At 41.0% G+C, this 21,254-nt stretch overlaps 1 protein-coding gene across 4 annotated transcripts in view; it reads left to right on the top strand.

Annotated features, from left to right (window-relative positions):
- The window catches only part of NEBL (nebulette), a 306,245-nt gene that overhangs the window by 274,575 nt on the left and 10,416 nt on the right, over positions 1 to 21,254 (top strand). The window contains exons 16-25 of one of the 4 annotated variants that reach the window (XM_089693737.1): positions 803 to 913; positions 2,017 to 2,121; positions 3,770 to 3,862; positions 4,009 to 4,101; positions 4,194 to 4,286; positions 6,037 to 6,129; positions 11,383 to 11,487; positions 13,410 to 13,581; positions 16,400 to 16,492; positions 18,221 to 18,364. In XM_089693737.1, coding sequence (XP_089549863.1) covers positions 803 to 913; positions 2,017 to 2,121; positions 3,770 to 3,862; positions 4,009 to 4,101; positions 4,194 to 4,286; positions 6,037 to 6,129; positions 11,383 to 11,487; positions 13,410 to 13,581; positions 16,400 to 16,492; positions 18,221 to 18,364 — 1,102 coding nt within the window. The remainder of the gene's footprint in view (positions 1 to 802; positions 914 to 2,016; positions 2,122 to 3,769; positions 3,863 to 4,008; positions 4,102 to 4,193; positions 4,287 to 6,036; positions 6,130 to 11,382; positions 11,488 to 13,409; positions 13,582 to 16,399; positions 16,493 to 18,220; positions 18,365 to 21,254) is intronic. The other 3 variants (XM_089693738.1, XM_089693734.1, XM_089693736.1) reach the window with 3 other exon arrangements.

Genomic DNA, 21,254 nt, shown 5'->3' with positions numbered 1-21,254 from the left:
CTGTTCAGGAGTAAGCATTAGCATGAGTTTAGGTCATGTAGCCACATTGGGTTAATGGTGTCATGAGCATCCCCTCTACTTTGTGTATGTGCAGCTGTGGGTGAGGAATGCCCTGGCCTCATTTGATTGGGTGGCAGTGAACTGACAGATTCCTTCTGAGTTCGATCTGAATCCAGCTTGGGACCAAATCTGTGCTCTGACCTATTCAGGAAGATGGAGCCATTCTGGGGTGGGGATAAATCACATTTACAGAGATAAAATAGTTATTAAAGTGATAATAAACCTAAAAATGTTTTTTTACCTTAATGCATTGCTTGCATTAAGGTAAAAAATGTTTTTAAGTTCCCTGTGCTCCCCCTTCCCTGTGTGAAGGGGAAGAGAGGGGAGAAGAGATCAGGGCTGTGCATGGCTACATCTCTTCTCCCCTCTCTTCCTCTTCACACAGGGACTCGAACAGCAGCAGGAGTCATTGGCTCTTGCTACTGTCAATCAAGTGTGGTGAAGAGGAAATAGGGGGGTGGTACTAAGTCCCGCTGTGTGTATCTATGGAGTGCAGTTCCGTAGACACACAGGTCCTGGGCGTGCATGCACCGTTTGTCACCGTTTTGCTATAGGGACACACAAAGAAGATTGCCTGTAGGGGACGCGATAAGAGAAGGATCGGGGATACTCTGTGCAATAGCACTGCACAGAGCAGGTGAATATAACATGTTTGTTATTTTAATTTTAAAAAGTTTGCCTTTAGTAACATTTTAAATAACCCATTGGCCTGCATATTGTTATTCTGTGATTTTCTTTACAGAAAGGGTATAAAAAGGATCTGGAGACTGAGATAAAAGGGAAGGGGATGCAGGTGGGTCCAGATATCCCTGATCTACAAAGAGCCAAAAGAGCCTCTGAGATTCTAAGTCAGGTAAGTGGCAAATTCTTGTTTTCTGTGCTAAGGTACAGACATTTGTAATAAAATTTTGGAAGCAAACATATCATGCAGCTGAAAATTTTTAAATTTTCCAAATGAGAAGTCAAAGGTTTACTTTATGGAGACTTAAGATGCAAGCAGTGAAGGTGTTATAATATGTACACTATGTTGCCAAAAGTATTGGGACACCCCCCCCAAATCATTGGATTCAGGTGTTCCAACCACCTCCATGGCTACAGGTGTATAAAATCAAGCACCTAGGCATGCAGACTGTTCCTACAAACATTTGTGAAAGAATGGGTCGCTCTCAGGAGCTCAGTGACCTGTGCAATCCATCTGTGAAATTTCCTTGCTACTAAATATTCCACGGTCATCTGTTAGTGGTATTATAACAAAGTGGAAGCAACTGGGAACAACAGCATCTCAGCCACTAAGTTGTAGGCCATGTAAAATGACTGAGCGGGGTCAGCGCATGCTGAAGTGCACAGTGCGCAGAAGTCACCAACTGTCTGCAGAGTCAGTAGCTAAAGCCCTCCAAACTCTTCTGGCCTTCACATTAGCACAACAGCAGTGCGAAGAGAGCTTCATGGAATGGGTATCCATGGCTGAGCAACTGCATCCAAACAAAGCGTGGGATGCAGTGGTGTAAAGCACATCGCCACTAGACTCTAGAGCAGTGGAGACATGTTCTCTGGAGTGACGAATCACCTTTCTGTATCGCAATCCGATGGATGTGTCTAGGTTTGGCGGTACTTGCCTGACTGCATTATGCCAAGTGTAAAGTTTGGTGGAGGGGGGATTATGGTGTGGGGTTGTTTTTCAGGGTTTGGACTGCAAGCCAGGCCTTCTCGTCTGACATCAGTGCCTGACCTCACAAATGCGCTTCTGGAAGAATGGTCAAACCTTCCCATAGATACACTCCTAAACCTTATGGACAGCCAAAGGGTGGGCCAACTCAATATTGAACCCTACGGACTAAGACTGGGATGCTATTAAAGTGTAAAGGCAGGCGTCCCAATACTTCTGGTGATATAGTGAACATTATTATGGTTTTTTTTTGCTTAAAAAATTGTTTCTATTTTTTATTTTATATACAGAAAAAATACAAGGATGAAGCAGAGAAGATGATGTCTATGTATTCTGTAGTGGCTGATACTCCTGAGATGGAAAGAGTAAAGAATGCACAGAAATCTATAAGCACTGTAAGTATAAAACCCACGCCTCCCAACTTTCTAGGATAGTAGCACAACGTTTGTAGACAAAGAACACTCCCTCAGTTACATGGAACATAAAGAATTATTATGTAAAGAACAAGTGTTTATTTTTAACACTACTTTTCCTTTACACTCAATTTCCAGATAAACAAATGCAATAGTTTAGAGGTTGGATGAAGGGTTTAGTGTAACACCTTGAGTAGTTGACGAGTATATTTATATAGAGTTATTTACAAGGAAGATAGTAAGCAAAAAAATGGATTTACCACATTAGCAATGGTAGAGAAAACAAAAAGTATTGTCACAGTGATATTTTTTTGTGGATTTTGGAGCTCATTTGCAGGTGCAATGACATAAAGAGGAAGATAATGCTGACTATAATTATTCCTAAAAGTGTCCATCCCCCTCATTCTACCTATCCTGCATACCATATGTAAAAAAGATCCATGTTCTTACCTTTTTTTGATGCTTCTAATTTTTATTTACATTCTTTATCAAAAGTAACACAAACATTCACATGATCTTATAGATTGCGTGTCTCTATTCCCGAATAAACCAACCATAATCCGCATTGTAATAAAGAGGCCCATCTATACCCTTAAAGAGGAGTTCCAGGTTCCCCCCCAAAAAAAATAAGTCAGCAGCTAAAAATACTGTAGCTGCTGATTTTTAATATAAGGATACTTACGTGTCCAGGGGCCAGTGTACAATCTAAGGTCCCTAACTCACATTAATACATACACATAGTAAGGCCAATTTAGACAGGAGCCAATTAACCTACCAGCATGTTTTTAGAGTGTGGGAGGAAACTGGAAACCCACACAGGCAGAACATGTAAACTCCAGGCAGGTGGTGCTGTGGTTGGGATTTGAACCAACGACACTAGTACTGCCAGGTTGAAATGCTAACCATTTAGCCACTGTGCTGCCCATTATCCTAAAACAATTTATGCTCATGCAGGAATGCAAGCATATGGCAAGCCCATGATATTTTTAGTTACACATACAGTTACTTGTTGGGAACTCTACTGGCAAAAATAAATCTGTGGTCATTTTGGATGTAAATCGTTTAGTGCCTCATATAGGTAGGCATCATATTTCACTTGCCTTTTAAAGGCACCTTGAGGAAAGTTTCCCATCCAATGGCATTAAACAAAAAGATCTTGTGACTTGGCACGAAAGAGAAGTAAGCCCTAAGCCAGCCATAGATGGATCAAAATTCGGCTGGTTCAGCAGGAACTGGCTGAATTTCAATCCATCTATGGGCAGGCTGGTTGTACTAAAGGCTATCTACCGACTGACTTCAGTACCAGCCTGTCAGGTTTTTTGTGTGCGATCAATGCTGGCATCTATAGCTGCCAGCAGCGATCATTGTATTCTGCCGATGGGGAAGGCTCTCATGGTTGAAGGAAAGAAAATTGCATAATGTATGAGTAGCCTTAATATTTCCTCTCTCATCAGTCACTATATCTCCAGCTAATTATTTGTTTTTGTTTTTTATAAAATATTCTTGTCTATCTATTCTACCTTCCAAAAATATTCAACCGTAGATCAGTATGATTTCTGCAAAGCTGTAACAAGTTTGCACATGCAATAAATGGCACTATTTTTACCAATACATTTTGGGTGTTCACTAGGTATTGTACAGAAAAGGATTGGGAGCTGGCACAGCAGTGAGAGAGACACCAGAGATGGAAAGAGTGAAGATCACCCAGAAAAATATCAGTGCAGTAAGTTTGGTCAGAAAATGTGAAAAGTTTAATTTTGTTAATGAATATATTATTCTATTGGAGAGATAGAGTAGCACCACCACCTTGTCAGACGATCTCTGTCATATGAGTTACATTTACTGATTGTGCTTTGTGGATTGTTGCAGGTGAAGTACAAAGAGGAAATTGGACCTGCTACAGCAATACCTGACCTGCCAGAAATCCAACGAGTAAAAGAGATCCAGAAGAACATTAGCAATGTAAGTGGAATTGAATTGTCTAATTTAAGAAGCTCTTTATTGAAGGCTTCCCAGTGCTATGCTGACCCATGTGCTTTTCTGCTGATCGACAGGTCCGTTATAAAGAGCCTTTGAAAAAAGCTACTCCAGTCAGCATGACGCCAGAAATGGAGCTTGCTAAGAAGAACCAGGAGCATTTCAGCACGGCAAGAGCGTGTGCCATAGATTGATATTCCAATTAGCTTTTACTGTTGCAAAACAGTTCACTTAGCTACAGGGCTTTTGCTGTGTGTCACCTACAGTTCCTTAAAGTAAACGTATACTATGCCTATGTAGGGAAGATCAGTGGGTTTGCTTTAATACTCCCCCCTCCCCACATCCCCAGCAACATATACCAACCTTATGAGCTGTTTGTTTGGAGTTTAGCTGGAAATGCAGACACTCAAAGACCTTAAAGTGATACTAAAGCCTCTTTTTTTTTTTTAAATAACAACCATGTAATACTTAAAATAAGAAAAATTAATAATAGCGCCTATGGTCAAAATTATATAACTTACTAATAGTGTACCAGCTGCAAAAAATCACCATATATAAAGTGTACCAATAAATAAATAATTTGCGCTAGTAAATGTGTATAAATATATAAATGTATATAAAGAAATCATCAAATCATAAGTCCAGAAAAAAAAAAAAAATATATATATATATATATGCCAATACCACAAAAAAATATAAAAAAACTTTTAAGTGCAAAAAACTTTTGTGCAAAAAAAGTGTCTAAATATGAAAAATTTCACCAAAAACCTTGATAATATAATGGCAGATCATCCATAAATATATCTTCAGAAACGGAAACTCTGCAACACACCGATCCTCATCGATCGAAATAACAGGATGAAAAACTTTATAGTTAATCGAAAATCCACTTCTCCAATAGATAAAGGACCACCTTCAAACGTATCCATGGGGGGAAATGCCAAGCACTCGAGAGAAACAGAAAGACTTCATGGTGCAATATTATAAAAAACAATTCCTTTATTAGGTACTCATTGCACTTACTCAAGAGGTGTCCCAGCCGACACCAGCATCAACAGCATAACAGCAATCACATAAACGAGCCTGGCTACTCAGCACATGCGCAGTAGCTGGCAGCCAAAAACGTAATGATGTCACATCAATCAAGCTCCGCCCTACGCGTTTCGTCATCGACGTCCTCACGGAGCATGTAATACTTACCTGCTCTGTGCAGTGATTTTGCATAGAGTATCCCCAATCCTCCTCTTTTCGAACCCTTTGCCAGCGATTCTGGCTTCTCCCCCCGCAGAGCAGTGCCCCCCAAAACAAGCCGCTTGCTATGGCAGCACTGGTATGTGCTAGTCCCCGAGCCCTGCTCTCTTCGTCCATAATACCCAGCATAGTGGGACTCGGCCCCAGCCACCAATGACTCCCGCTGCTGTGTCTCAGCCAATGAGGTGGGAGAGACTCAGGAAAGTCGAGTCTCCTGTGCACATCGCTGGACCAAGATGGGACTCAAGTGGGTATTAGGGTGGACCGCTGTACACTGAAGGTTTTTTTACCTTCATGCATACAATGCATGAAGGTAAAAAAACTTTAAGACTTTAGAAACACTTTAAGTTATCTTTTACTGTAGCCAAGAAGTCCCATAAACCATGGAAATCTGTTATGCTGTTACTGATTGGCTGCTTATGCTTTTTCCAGATCTTCCAGTCTGAGCTCTGCTGTACAGAGACTACAGTAGGCTGATACTAGGTCAGATTCAGATACTTAAACTAGCTGCTTTAAAAATACAGGTAATATTTTTTACTTGGCACATACCTGCATTAGTTGTTTTTTTTTTATCTGCCTGGAGTTTAGCTTTAATGAGTAGTATGCAATCAACAGCCTCGCTGAAAAGCCAAAATTATAATTTAAATAAATTTCTTTCTTTTTTTTCAGGTTCACTATAAAGAGAAAGTTGGGAAGGTCACAGCAGTCAGTGTTACTCCGGAGATGGAAAGGGTTAAAAAGAACCAAGAAAATATTAGTTCGGCAAGTTGTTGTTGATGTGCTGTACATTAGAGGATGACCAGCGGTAGACAAGAATGGATCATAGTAGTGTAGCTGTGCCTTTACTAACAATAGGCCCATCGATGATATGGGCTCTGGAGGTCACAGGTGTTTTTCAAGTAAAATTAAAGCCCAACTGAAGTTGAAATCAGCTTAATACATTCCAGGCGCATCAAAATAAAAGGTGTTGATACTCTTACAGTTTGTTTCTTTAGAACATAGTGACAGCCTGAGTAGAAAAGCCTTTCCCCTGCCAGCATACTGCTGAGTGGAACCCTTGTCCTTATGTGGAAGTGCTGATCTCTCTGCAGAGGTCCAGCAATACTCCTGCTGGCAATGATCTCTTTGCAGAGGTCCAACAAGCACCCTCCGTAATCAAGAGATAGAGCTCTCCATTGAGCACATTGCAGAGCTATAGGTTAGGGATGTGTCAGATCTTGCAAAGAGACCACTGCTCCTGCACAGAAAGCTCCTACACCCTGCAGCTGCTAGCAGGAGACAAACTTTTCTACTTAGGCTGTGGCTGCTTTAGTAAGAAAGTGAACTATTAGACATTGAAGACCCTTTGTTTGATGCACCTGAAATGTATTTAGCATACTTTAAGGTTTAGGGCGGCTTTACACTGCCCTGTGCCTTCCTGCGGTTCTTTCAGCGAAGCACAGGTAACCCACGGGTTAGCTGCCTTTTCCCATAGATTTCTATGATGTCCCGTGGTGTTTTGTGGTTTAGAAAGCATACCAAAGATGCAGCATGCAGGAGTTTTGATGCGCTTTCTGAAATCACACCAAAACTGCAGGGCCTCCTAGAAGTCTATTGGAACCGCGGGTTAGCTGTGCTGTAGCAAAAACGCAGCAGGGCACTGTGAAGTCATCCTAAATTGGTCTTTAATTATGCTGACAGATAAAGTCTGGCTGTAATGAAATCAGTGAATTGTGTTGTTAGCACCATGATCCTGGTGTGGTGGATCTCAGTGCAGGATAGAGAGCTTTTGGTGCCAGTTTCGGCATAAAGTTGGCGCCCAGCAGGGTAATTAAAGCAGTGCAGAAATTCAGGGCAGGCCAGGGTGATGTTCTGTCTGAGAAATAGCAGCACTGAAAACCAACATACTGGGAGTTATCACTATCACTCTAAGGTCCATGTCACATTATGTGATGTACAGTTGTGTTCAAAATAATAGCAGTGTGTTGAAAAAAGTGAATAAAGCTCAAAATCCTTCTAATAGCTTTTATTTCCATACACACAAATGCATTGGGAACACTACACATTCTATTCCAAATCAATACATGAAGAAAAATATATCAAATTTGTGTTGTTCCTCTAAAAAAATTGAAGTAAAGTGAATATTAGACTGTTCAAAAAATAGCAGTGTTTGTATTCTTCTTTACAAACTCAAACATTCACTATATAAACTGAAAAATGTTTGAAGATTTTGCTTTCCTTTGAATCACTTAATGAATATTTAGTTGTATAAGCACTGTTTCTGAGAACTGCTGTACATCTGTGTTGCATGGAGTCAACCAACTTCTGGCCCCTGTGATCAGGTATTCCAGCCCAGGATGATTGGACTACATTCCACAGTTCTCTATTTCTTGGTTTTGCCTCAGAAACTGCATTTTTGATGTCACCCCACAAGTTTTCTATTGGATTAAGATCCGGGGATTGGGCTGGCCACTCCATAACGTCAATCTTGTTGGTCTGGAACCAAGATGTTGTACGTTTACTGGTGTGTTTGGGGTCGTTGTCTTGTTGGAACACCCATTTCAAGGGCATTTCCTCTTCAGCATAAGGCAGCATGACCTCTTCAAGTATTCTGATGTATTCAAACTGATCCATGATCCCTGGTGTGTGATAAATAGGCCCAACACCGTAGTATGAGAAACATCCCCATATCATGATGCTTGCACCACCATGCTTCACTGTCTTCACAGTGTACTGTGGTTTGAAATCAGTGCTTGAGGGTCGTCTGACAAACTGTCTCCGGCCACTAGACCCAAAAAGAACAATCTTACTTTCATCAGTCCACAAAATGTTGCGCCATTTCTCTTTAGGCCAGTCAATGTGCTCTTTGGCAAATTGTAACCTCTTCAGCACAGGTCTTTTTTTCAACAGTGGGATTTTGCGGGGGCTTCTTGCAGATAGCTTGGCTTCACATAGGCGTCTTCTAATTGTAACAGTACTCACAGGTAACTTTACACCTTCTTTGATCTTCCTGGAGCTGATTGTTGGCTGAGTCCTTGCCATTTTGGCTATTCTTCTGTCCATTCGAATGGTAGTTTTTCGCTTTCTTCCACGTCTTTCAGGTTTTGGTTGCCATTTTAAAGCATTTGCGATCATTTTAGCTGAGCAGCCTATCATTTTCTGCACTTTATATGTTTTCACCTCTCCAATCAACTTTTTAATCAAGGTACGCTGTTCTTCTGAATAATGTCTGGAACGACCCATTTTCCTCAGAATTTCAGAGAGAAATGCACTGTAACCAGCATGTACAACATTTGCTGCCTTCCTTCCTTCCTTAAATAAGGGCAATAATTGCCACTTGTTTTTCAAAGAATGAATGACCTCACTAATAGAACTCCACACTGCTATTATTTTGAACATGCCCCTTTCAATTAGTGATTCAATGACACAGAATCAGCAGCATGCATGTCATGACTGTTGGGTCTGTTGGATTTCTATTACTCTACTACACCTGCTAGTAAATTATTTGCCATGTAGAAATATAATTTCTACCAAAAACAGTGATTGATCAGGTTAGTGATGTCTGACTGCTATTATTTTGAACACAACTGTATCTCAGAAGATAGGCTTCCACTTATCTCAATAAAATCCCTCCCTTGGTGGCCTGGTGAAATTCTGTGGAGATGATTTACTAATCATCTCCACAGAATTCAAAGTGCAGAGAAACCAATCAGCTTCCAGGTTTTTTTTGTCAAAGCTTAATTGAACAAGCTGAAGTTATAAGCTGATTCACTACTATGCACAGCTGCACTGGATTTTGCACTCTTCAGTTTAAGTACATCAACCACTGTATCATATATGCTAGCAAAGGAGCAGCAACTTAGGTACATTTCTCTGCTCCAGCTTGCAAAAGATCCACTCCATAGCAACAGGTGGGGTTGATTTACTAAAGGCAAATAGACTGTGCACTTTGCAAGTGCAGGTGCACTCATTCTCTCCAGAGCTTAGTGAAAAGTGGTAAGGAGTTCCTTCGTAAAGAATACCCAATCAGGTGGAAGAAAACATTTTTTTCTTGCACATGATTGGATAATTGAAGTCAGAAGAGCTGCACCACATTCTTTAAGCTCTGGAGAAAATGAGTGCAACCACACTTGCAAAGTGCACAATCTATTTGCCTTTAGTAAATCAACCCCATATGTCATTTGTTAGATATCCCTTTGCGAATTTTCAATAGGTACAGGATTGCATGCGTGACATGGACCTACAGTTGCAAGAAAAAGTATGTGAACCCCTTGGGATTATGTGGAGTTTTGCATGAATTGGGCATAAAATGTGCTCTGAATCTAAGTCACAACAATAGAAGAACACAGTCTGCTGAACATAATACTACACAAACATTAGATGTTGCCATGGTTTAATTGCACATAACATGTAAACATTCACAGTGCAGGGAGGAAAAAGTATGTGAACCTTTGGACTTAATAACTGATTGACCCTCCTTTGGCAGCAATAACCTCAACCAAACGTTTCCTGTAGTTGCAGATCAGACCTGCACAACGATATGGAGTAATTTTGGACCACTCCTCTTCACAAAACTGTTTCAGTGTAGCAATATTCTTGGGATGTCTGGTGTGAATTGCTCTCTTAAGGTCATGCCACAGCATTTCAATCGGGTTGAGGTCAGGACTCTGACTGGGCCACTCCAGAAGGCGTATTCTGTGCTGTTGCAGCCATTGTTTTGTTGAATTACTTGTATGCTTTGGGTCATTGTCCTGTTGCATCACCCATCCTCTGCGGAGCTTCAGTTGGTGGACAGATGGTCGTACGTTTTCCTGCAAAATGTCTTGATAAACTCTGGAATTAATTTTCCCATCAATGACAACAATCCGTCCAGGCCCTGAGGCAGCAAAGCAGCCCTAAACCATGATGCTCCCTCCGCCATGTTTTACAGTGGGGATGAGGTTTTGATGTTGGTGTGCTGTGCCTTTTTTTCTCCAGGCATATTGTTGTGTGTTCTTCCCAAACAACTCAATCTTGGTTTCACCTGTCCACAGTATATTTTGCCAGTAGTGCTGTGGAACATCCAGGTGCTCTTTTGCAAACTTCAAACGTGCTGCAATATTCTTTTTGGACAGCAATGGCTTCCTCCGTGGTGTCCTCCCATGTACTCCATTCTTGTTTAATGTTTTCCTTATTGTAGATGTGTCAACAAAAATGTTAGCATGTGCCAGAGATTTCTGTAGGTCTTTAGCTGACACTCTGGGATTCTTCTTTACCTCATGCAGCATTCTGCGCTGTGCTCTTGCAGTCATTTTTACAGGACGACCACGCCTAGGGAGAGTAGCAACAGTGCTAAACTTTCTCCATTTGTAGACAGTCTGTCTTACCGTAGACACATGAACATCAAGGCTTTTGGAGATACTTTTGTAACCCTTTCCAGCTTCATGCAAGTCAACAATTCTTGATCGTAGGTCTTCTGAGAGCTCTTTTCTGCGAGGCATGGTTCACATCAGACAGTACTTCTTGAAACCAGTAAACCCAAAACAGGTGTGTGTTTTTTAAGGGCAGGACAGCTGTCAGCAACACTTCCAATATCATCACACTGATTGGAGTCAAGGTTTGCTCACTCCTGGCTCCAATTAGCTCTGGGAGAAGTCATTAAGCTAGGGCCTCACATACTTTTTCCTCCCTGCACTGTGAATGTTTACATGTTATGTGCAATTAAACCATGGCAACATCTAATGTTTGTGTAGTATTATGTTCAGCAGACTGTGTTCTTCTATTGTTGTGACTTAGATGACGTTCAGAGCACATTTTATGCCCAATTCATGCAAAACTCCACGTAATCCCAAGGGGTTCACATACTTTTTCTTGCAACTGTATGTCACCCTTCAGTGAGGGAGGACGTGGCACCGTGTGAGGTTTTATATTAGGGCTGTACATGGAGCAGTCCTATGTGCCTATTACAGTGCTTTATGGCCATTGCTAGTGTTTGTTTCTAGAGTGAAGGCAGTTGCTCCGTGCAGACTTGCGTATCTAATATGTGTTTTCTTACAGGTGAAGTACAGCAGTGATTTACAGCAACTGAAAGGTAGACCTAGTGTCATTCTTGATACACCAGAATTGAGACATGTGAAAGAAACACAAAACAAAATATCAATGGTAGGAAGCAGCATATTTCTGCAGTTAGCAGAGCACGTTTATCACTGTCACCTTATACTGATAAACCACATTGACTATCCTCACCAAGCCAAGTTCACAGCCTTATAACCTCGAAACTAGTAAGCTGCAAAGGAATGCTGAGTATGACAACTGAAACCTAATAAAATGTGTTCACTGACTTGTTTCTGTGCATTTTTTATTAACACCAAAATACTGAACCTGACACAGAGTGAGAGTGGTGCATGGTGTGTGACAATCTGCACGTCTGAATTGTGCATTTATTCTGTGAAACTGGTCTTGGTTATATTAGAGAAATTCACTGTTGCAATCAGAGCATGACTTTCCCTAGTGTGACTGCGCTAAACTGTTAAAGGTTAAAGCTAACTGGTTACAATGCATTACTACACAACTTTTGCTTTTTTGCACTTTTCGAACAAAAAACAAAAAAAACCTTTGTTATATGCTATTAATATTTTGTGATCACACTGGTGCAGGGGCGGACTGACAACTCATGGGACCCCCAGGCAATAGGGAATCATGGGGCCCCTGTATCCTTGCCCAAACTCAAAAAAGCCTATGAAAAAGGTACCAGGGGCATCTCATGGGGCCCCCTACTGACCCCGGGCCCTCGGGCAGTGCCCGAGTTTCCAAATGGTCAGTCTGCCCCTGCACTGGTGTAATATCAGTAGCAGAGCAACTACTTAGGTTCATTTCGATTGTTAAGCACATATTGATAAATAAGGCACAACATTTGTACACTAAGGGTCCATGCACACTGGCTTAAAAAACGGCAGTGCTCTTGGCAGAAACAAACGCTAATTTGTAGCATTTTATATACCAGATTTTAGGAGCATTTAGCTCTTTTTCCTGCCAGAAAACCGCTCTCAAAAACGCAAAACAGAAGGGTTTTTTCTGCCTCTAAATGCTGAGCTTAAAAAGACCTAATGTGCATGGACACATAGGATATCATTAGTTGCTTCTACAGGCAAAATGCTAAGCTCCTCTAGGACCAGCGTGTTTTTAAAGCCAATGTTCATGGTCCCTAAACAGTCAGTCCACTCAAAAGCTGTATTTCAGTTACAGGCAGAAGGCTGAGTCGACCTTTGGCTTCTTAAATGTCTTGGGACAACGCAACAGTGAATTCTCCTTTCCATCATTTCTGCCCAGCTTGGAGTTGTGGGTGTTCTGCCCACCTTTGTGTGTTCCAGCTCCTCCTGTTACATTTTCAATAAAATAACTTCACAAACCCATCAGGGAGAAAGGGAGACCAGCATAATGGCCACAGTAGGTCCCCCAGCAGGTGCAGACCCAGGAAATCATCATGGCAGTCTTACCTATGTAGTCAATGTTAGGTTTTAAAAAGCTGCAACCAAAAGTTACCTGCAAGAGAAGAGTATACTCATCTCTCTGACTGTCCATATCTCCTACATCCCCTACGCTCTAGAGGTGCACTGTCTGCCAGTCTCCTTGACATTCAACACTTCTTGTTTGATTATTGGATGTCTGTGTCCCTGATGTGCATGGTGGTTCCATCCTCCAACATTACATCAGTTTTGAGTCCTGTAAGGATGTCCAGAGGTTCACTTGCTTGTCCCGGTGTTTACTTGGAATTATGTTTACTCTCCCTGTTGTATATTTATTTTTCTTGACTGAGAATTCTTTATGAGACTTACCTTGCTCCAGTAGGAGGACTTCATGGCTTTGTGGGCAGACCTGGGAGTCATTACTTCTAGAGCCTTTAGAAGACATTGCTTGCTTCAGCCTACCAGTCCTCTAGTTACCGAATCTTGAGGTTTGGGTGGACTGACTATTGAGATAATTGAAGTTCTACAGAATATAACAAGTTACTCAATATTTGTTAGGCGTGTTGGAAGCCATTTCAGCCTGTAATTAGATGTATATTTTTTTTTATATGTTTTTAGATAAAATACCATGAAGATTTTGAGAAGACAAAAGGCCGAGGTTTCACCCCAGTGGTAGATGATCCAATATTGGAACGAGTAAGAAAAAACACGCAGATTGTCAGTGATGCTGCCTATAAGGGAGTTCACCCTCATGTAGTGGAGATGGACAGGAGACCGGGAGTAATTGTTGGTGAGTTTTATTAAATTCCTCTCTTTTTTTCATGTTGTGTAATGTTTATATGTTTTATGAGTAGGAAGCGGAAAACCAATAATAATGAAAATGTTTCAGGGAACTGGTGATATAAGAAAAAAGGTGGTCATGATATGTAAAGCAAAGCAGGTTAATGAAGGAGGTCAAACGCAAGTCAGAAGGAGGTAAACTGACGGCCAAATGCATATGTCAGTGAACTGTGAATGATTTCAGAAACATCTCAGACTGAAAAGCTGGAAACAAGCTGCATTTATTTTCCTATTGACCCATGCTTAAAGCCCATCAACACAGGCCCTCAGAATGACAAGCGGTGAGACATCAACTTTTTCATGAACCAACAGCTGTACATGTGACAAATACAAGGCGAGAGATATATATTTTAGTCTTTTGCTTTTGAGAGGCTTAATTGAATGTCCAACCAAAGAGGATTGCTATACAGGGCCCAGTTTTCCTTCTCTAACTACACCGGTGACAGCAGTTTCACCAGACAGGAAGTAAGCAAAAAATCTCCAACAGCAACAAAGACAGAAATAAAAATGCTTTTTTTAAATTGAGTAGCGGATTGCTAGAACCTCTACAACAGAACATTGAGCGTCTTCACACCCCCAGGAATGTCATCATCCCTTCCAATCAACTTGCAGAGAATAAATCTGTGGATTGGGATTTTATAGGCACCCACCTATTAAATTATACAAATATAATTTTTATTGTCATATAATATAACATTTCTGTTAAAAATGACACAGACAAATGTTAAAATGATAAGTGATCATATCAACAGCTTAGGTATAGTATTCTCATATTCCGACACGTTTCGAGAAATTCTCTTCTTCAAGGAAAGGAAAAGGTAGAAGGTACAGAAGAACCCAAGAAATCACAGAACATTGATGATAAAAACACATCACACTAGAAGGGGCACCTACCCACCACCATGCAGCAGGTCCAGGGACATCTTGCTTGACAGAATCATAGATGTCACTCTTGGCAGAGCTTGAAGCCATTCAACAATAAAAAGTTGTGCTAGTGAAATATGGAGGGTCAAATCTGTGCAACAAGTTGCAAAGATCAGTGCCCATAGATTATAATGATGCCTTTGTCAGATACCAAAATATCATAAGAGATCCCCTAAAGTGAGCGCCTCTTTGACGCCTGTGTGTTGGGAAGGCATCCCACTGGTGCAATGTGTTTTTATCATCAGTGTTCTGTGATCCTTAGGTTCTTCTGTACCCTCTCTGTTTCCTTGAAGAAGAGAATGTCTCGAAACATGTTGGAATATGAGAATACTATACCCAAGCTGTTGCTATGATCACTTATTATTTTTACATTTGTCTGTTTCATTTTTAACAGAACTGTATTATATGGACAATAAAAATTAAATTTTTATAAATTAATAATCCGGATGCCTGTAAAATACCAATTCACGGATTTATTCTCTATAGAATGCTAGAACTTCTTCCAGTTTTTTATCGCTGTCTGTGTCCCATTTTCCCTCTTTTTAACCAAAATGAGTTGCCTGGGAGGGAAAGAAGTTTAGTATATGCATCTTGGTGGTGATGGGAGTTGCTTCTTCATAGAACATTTTGGTGGCATGTGAGTGTTTTTTTTTGCCACTGCAGGCACAAAGATACTGGAACACCATTATCACGTTAGGGCACAAACTGCAATCCTCTTGGTATCCCCATCCCTAAGGGATCAGTGTTCTTCAACTGGTTGGAGTTTTCAAAACTCTGGGTCCTTTCACACAGGCGTTTCATGTTTTCATCAGTTTAGGCACGTTTTTAAATTTAAAAAAATGGACCTGTTTCTCATAAGTTTACATCAGTTTTTACATCAATTTTGTACATTCACTACTAATGCAAAAATGGACCATTTGTGCGTTTACATCTGTTTTCGTCTGTTTCATTTTTTTCACAGAAAAAAAATAATGTTTTGATCCATTCCAAAAATCAGGTGTTGATGGATGCAGATGTAAACAGATAAAAATGGATGATCATTCGTTTTCATCCCTTTTTCCATCAATGCATTGATGTCCATTTTTCATCCATCAAAGGATGGATGAAAAAACTGAGAAAAAGGAATGCCCATGTGAAAGGGGCCTTTCTGTTCACACAAAGAGCTCCATCATCTTACCTTCACAATCTTCACACCACTCTGAGGACCATCCATGAGTTCAGCAGTCACAGACCTATGTACCATTGACAAGGTCTAAGGCTGTCCCACATGATCACTCCAAAGCTTTTTCATGTAAGTCATTATTTCCTTGCATTGAACTGATAATAGCCAACAAGCCTGAAACAGCTGTATGCAATTTGGAATGGTTGGCTCTGTTATATTAAGCTGTATTTGTACATCTCATTTCTGAATGTAGAGTTAGCCAAGGGATGAAAAAGAATGATGTGCATGGCCCTGCTCATTATATGGAAATGAGGCATAATCCTTTAATTTTAGGTTTATGCGATGGGTTGACACATGTGAAAATATTCACTTCTAAGAAGTCCTATTGTGCTGTGGATATTTTTTTGGACATTCTAAAACTGGTTACTTTTGTCCTATCCCTCTACTACCTTGCTTGATTATCAAAGCCTGGGATTACATGTACTCTAATCGTGGATGCTGTGCCCTCTCTTTGTGTCTCTGTCTGACACGTCACTGAAACTGCAGAGTTTGTCTTCTTCCAAGAACCTCTATACATCTCATATGTACTTGTCTACTGGTATTTTTATTTTTGTCTTTCACTGTCTCTCTGTCTTCTTTCTTTTATTATCCTTCATTGTATGTTTCATTTTCTCATCAAAAGACCTTAAAGTTTGGCGCACTGACCCAGGCTCCATCTTCGACATTGACCCACTGGAGGACAATATTCAGTCTCGGAGCCTCCGTATGTTAACGGGTACAGCAGATCATTGTTGTTGTTTTCATTCCAGAGCATAACTGTAAAAAACAAAGCAAACACATTATTTCGGTGTCTATGGCCATCATATGATGTAGTAAAAGCCCATTGTAGTATAACATTTTTAGTGTATCATTTTGTCCTGTAGGATACTGTAGGTACATGCAAGTTTTTGTTTATATATCATTAAGGGGAAATAACATTTGTTAATGAAAAAGTCATATCTCTTAGCAGCCTATTTGATATTTAAATTATTAGTATTTGATATTAAATAGCCATGTGCTCTCAGGTCAGACTGATTCCATGCAAATCTCTCTATTGAAGTTTATGGCGTGCTTTGCAGAGCTTGTTAGATATGACCACCCTCTGATACCTTTGAGTGGTATAAACTGATACTCAACCAATGGCCATCCTTAGTGCTCCTGTCAAACATTTCTAGATGATAAGAAGCAGCTAGAAAAGTGGACCTAGGGGAAGGCTGGGCTGGGGAACAGGCCAGTAGTAATAAGATACATTGGACTGGTGGAACTGAGTGAAGATTTTTCACCATTGCTCCCAAGACTAAAGGTTCCCATGAGTGAGCCTATGCTCAAATGTTTTCTAAGGCCCGGTTCATATTAGTATAGGCCGTGAGACCGGCGTTTGCTCGGGCATAAAAACCCATTCATTTGAATGGGCTGCTGTGCCATGTGTTTTGCACGAAAAAAGTTACATACATCTTTTCATAAACTCATCTGCAGGGAAGCCGCATGGTCTTTTTGACCATGTGGTTTGCCTGTGGTTCCCGCGCCCGTGATCGTTCCATGGGCTGAGATGCATGGGGGTGCCATTCAGAATGAATACCAGTCCCACGCGTCTCACAAGAGCAGTGCAATTCAGCTGCGGGTGGTTGCGGGAACAGGTGCAATTCCTGCACCCGCAACCAGCCCTCAGCCTGTAGGCTAGTGTGAACCCAGAGTCAAACCCTTGCTCAGATGGGTAAAGAGTAACAGAAGTGCTGAAACACTTACCTTTCATGAGGAAAATGCTGCAGGCGTCCTCCTTGGCTGGTCATGTGACAGAAAGCCTAGTTATTTGTGCATGTGATCTCTGCTGATGGAGAAGAGCCAGAATACAGGTTGGCTGATCCTTTTTCTCAGTGGAGTTCACATGGCCATATGGAACATTTTTGTCAAGAAATGAGAGTATCAAGAAAGGAAAAGATTTACGTATGCAGTTGTGGCGTGGACCCATAGACATGCATAGGTGGTCTTTGGTGACATGTTGTTTAATTTTTCAATGTACCCGTGAAGCACAGTATCATGGTCTCCCCATGTGTGCAGCCTTGGGGGGATGACTGTAAAACTGTTTACCATTTAAATACAGTTTAAATAAAGTTACCAATTAAATATAGATCTGCATTAAAGGCCTATTCTTGTGTGTTCTGTTAATGGATGTTGTGTCACGCAGTAACGTGCATTGCAATAAGATAGCCTTTTCATTTTGAATGCATCATAATAGCCAAAAAATGTACATGCAGCTTCTTTTCTAATGCAGAGTACTGAGTTACTGTGCAGCGTGGTGCGCAGCAATGCATGTGAATCACAGCTGCATTGCCTTAGTGCTCTGGGGTGCCATTCAAAATGAGCTGGCATTTTTTCTTTGCATTGCTAGTTTATTTTGTTCCTATTACTATATACTTCTTGGTGTTTTTTAGTTGCAGTCACATTGAAATTTGTTCATTTCCAGAGAGAGCGAGCCTTGGCACCAGGCACTCCTGTCACTCTGCTGGCCCGGCTGCAGCGAGTCAGGGCGATGACAGGTCAGAGATGTCTGAGATGAACCCTAGTTTCTCTTACTGCAGTGAGGGAACAAGGGCATCAGATGAAAGAGGTAACAGATACTGACCATTTCAAGTTTAAAGCAGCTGTCCTTCTTTATTAGGTTACATTTGCAATTTGCCCATTCAGGGGACTGATTCCCTTGATAACTCTCTCCTTCTTCTACTGATATTTCAGCTGGCAATACATTGTGTGAATTTCAGCCAGTTACTGATAAATCTGCCGAAATTCACTTTGTGGGTGGCACTGTCAACCCTTTCCGCCTGACATCTTTCAGTTAAAGAATCACTAGCTAGGCAGAAAATTATTGGCCAGACTGTAACCACGGCTATATTTGGTTAAGGTCTTAGCTCAAATATGGTCATGTGACCATATGTGGTGTCATGCTATCCCCAACCCTTTATTTACATGGCCAGGGATACCCAGAGAGTCAATGAATGGGGCGATCACTAGTCACAGTGATGTCTCTAGTTGCTAAGGATGCAGCAGGTGCCTGCACCCACTGCTTCCATAGTAACCGTTGACAGGAAGGAAGCTGTCATATACTGTATAGTAGCAGTGGATTGTATATGAAGTTCAGCTGCTGGCAAAAAAACTCTGTTCTGTTTGGATCAAACATAAACTTTGAACTCATTCTTATTCCTCATGTTTCCTTTAACTGCTCTTGATTGGAAATATTTCACACACATCTATATGCAACAATATAGAGAAACATGGTTCTAGTTCACCTTCTAAGTGACAGTTCTTAGGGGTTATGTACCAAGGACAGCTGCATTAAATAAGAATGACACCTGAATGCTGTGCAGAGCTTCACCTGTAACAACCACTAACATTGTGTTACAACTCGCTTCAGTCATGGATAACACAAATAACACAGCTACTAAAAGCTAGTGATAAAACCTGTTACTTGTGATGTCATAACAATTTGATAAGCCTATGGTTCTGTAGACCATTAATGAGGCAACATACAGTATATGAGGTCCCAAATGAGAAAACCTGGTAGGCAATATTGAACTGGTTTGTGTTATAGTCAAACACTGGGCTCAATTATCCTTCAATTCACCTCCAATTCACATGCAGGGTCCTCTTTACTTCTCTTGGGTGAGCGGCATTCAATGATGGCAAGAGATGCCAGTGTGATGCCTTCAATGTCTCTCTCTGCACCATTACCATGTGAGAGCAGAATGCTCCATAATGATAGTCCATTATGCCCTGCACTCCCACTATGTCCTCAGTCTTCTGCATCATTACCATGTGAGAGCAGATATTGCTTCATGGTGTTGGTCCAAGATACCCTGCACTCACACTATGGGGTTGATTTACTAAAGGCAAATAGACTATGCACTTTGCAAAGTGCAGTTGCACTCTGCAAGAGCAGTTGCTCCAGAGCCTAATAAATTAGCAGAAGCTCTGCTGACTTCCATCATCCAATCATGTGCGAGCAAAAATGCTGTTTTTTGTTATTTTCCTTGCATGTGATTGGGTATTCTTTGCATAGTGAGGGTTTACCTCCTTTACTAAGCTCTGGAGCAACAGCATTTTCAGAGTGCAACTGCACTTTGCAAAGTGTACACTCTGTTTGCCTTTAGTAAATCAACCCCTATGTATTCAGGCTTCTGCACCATTAAACTGTGAACACAGAATGCTCCATAGTGATTGTCCATGATGTCCTGCACTCACACTATGTCCTCGGTCTTCTGCATCATTAGCATGTATGGGCACAATGACCCATGGTGATGGTCCATTACACCCTGTACTCACACTATGTGGATGATTTACTAAAGACAATTAGTCTGTGCACTTTGCAAAGTGCAGTTGCTCCAGAGCTTAGTAAATGAGGTGAAACTTCACTTTGCAAAGTATACCCAAACACATGCAAGGAAAATTCAAAAAAAGCATTTTTGCTTGCACATGACCGGACGATGGCGGTCAGCAGAGCTTCTGCTGATTTACTAAGCCCTGGAGTAACTACTCTTGCAGAGTGCAACTGCATTTTGCAAAGTGCACAGTCTATTTGCTAGGTCCATCACCAGGTACGAGGGGTTGATTTACTAACGGCGAATGGACTGTGCACTTTGCAAACTGCAATTGCACTCTGCAAGTGCAGTTGCTCCAGAGCTTAGTAAATGAGATCAAGCTTCCCTTTGCAAGAATACCCAATCAAATGCAAGGAAAATTAAGAAAAAAAAACAGCATTTTTGCTTGCACATGATTGGATAATAAAGTCAGCAGAGCTACTGCTACCAAGCTCAGGAACAACTGCACTTGCAGAGTGCAATTGCACTTTGCAAAGTGCGCAGTCTATTTGCCTTTAGTAAATCAATCCCTATGTCTTCTGTCTTCTGCATCATTACCCTGTGAGGGCAAGATTCCCCATGGTGATGAACAATGATGCCCTGCAATCACACTACATCTACTGTCTTCAGCATCATTACCATGTAAGAGCAGATATTGCTCCATGGTGTTGGTCCATGCTGCCCTGCATTCATCCTATGTATTCATTCTTCTGTGTAAAATGAAACAGGAATTACTGCAAAGACAATACCAGAGAGGAGACAAGTACTGCAGACAGAACCTGCTTTTCTTGTTTTACGTACTCTAGGGGGATTTTGTTTTTGCTGGGTACTAATGACATTGTTTCTTATATTAATCTAGTACAGTATATGGTTTTCAAGTGAACCAGTTACCTCTTTGGCCCATGTCACATTTCAGTTTTGCAATATCATAGTAGCCATTTGTAGCAGGTACTGGATCAGGCTAATGAGAATTTTGGTTTCCTAGGAAAAAAAAATGAAATGAAAGGTCTGTGTCACTGAAATTCCAAGTGATTTGTAGAAGAGCAGTTGATGTTTTGCAGCATTAGTTTGGTGTCAGAATTTCAGTAGCTCTTCATGTTATCCATGATCATCATGGCGCCCCAGCCTATTGTACTTGCAATATAT

This window comes from Staurois parvus, unplaced genomic scaffold, assembly GCF_062004578.1.
Source record: "Staurois parvus isolate SC_StPar_1 unplaced genomic scaffold, SC_StPar_1.0 ptg000636l, whole genome shotgun sequence".
NCBI classification, from domain to species: Eukaryota; Metazoa; Chordata; class Amphibia; order Anura; family Ranidae; genus Staurois; species Staurois parvus.
The sequence above is the reverse complement of the archived record's forward strand: the minus strand, read 5'-3'. Positions and strand labels throughout refer to the sequence as shown.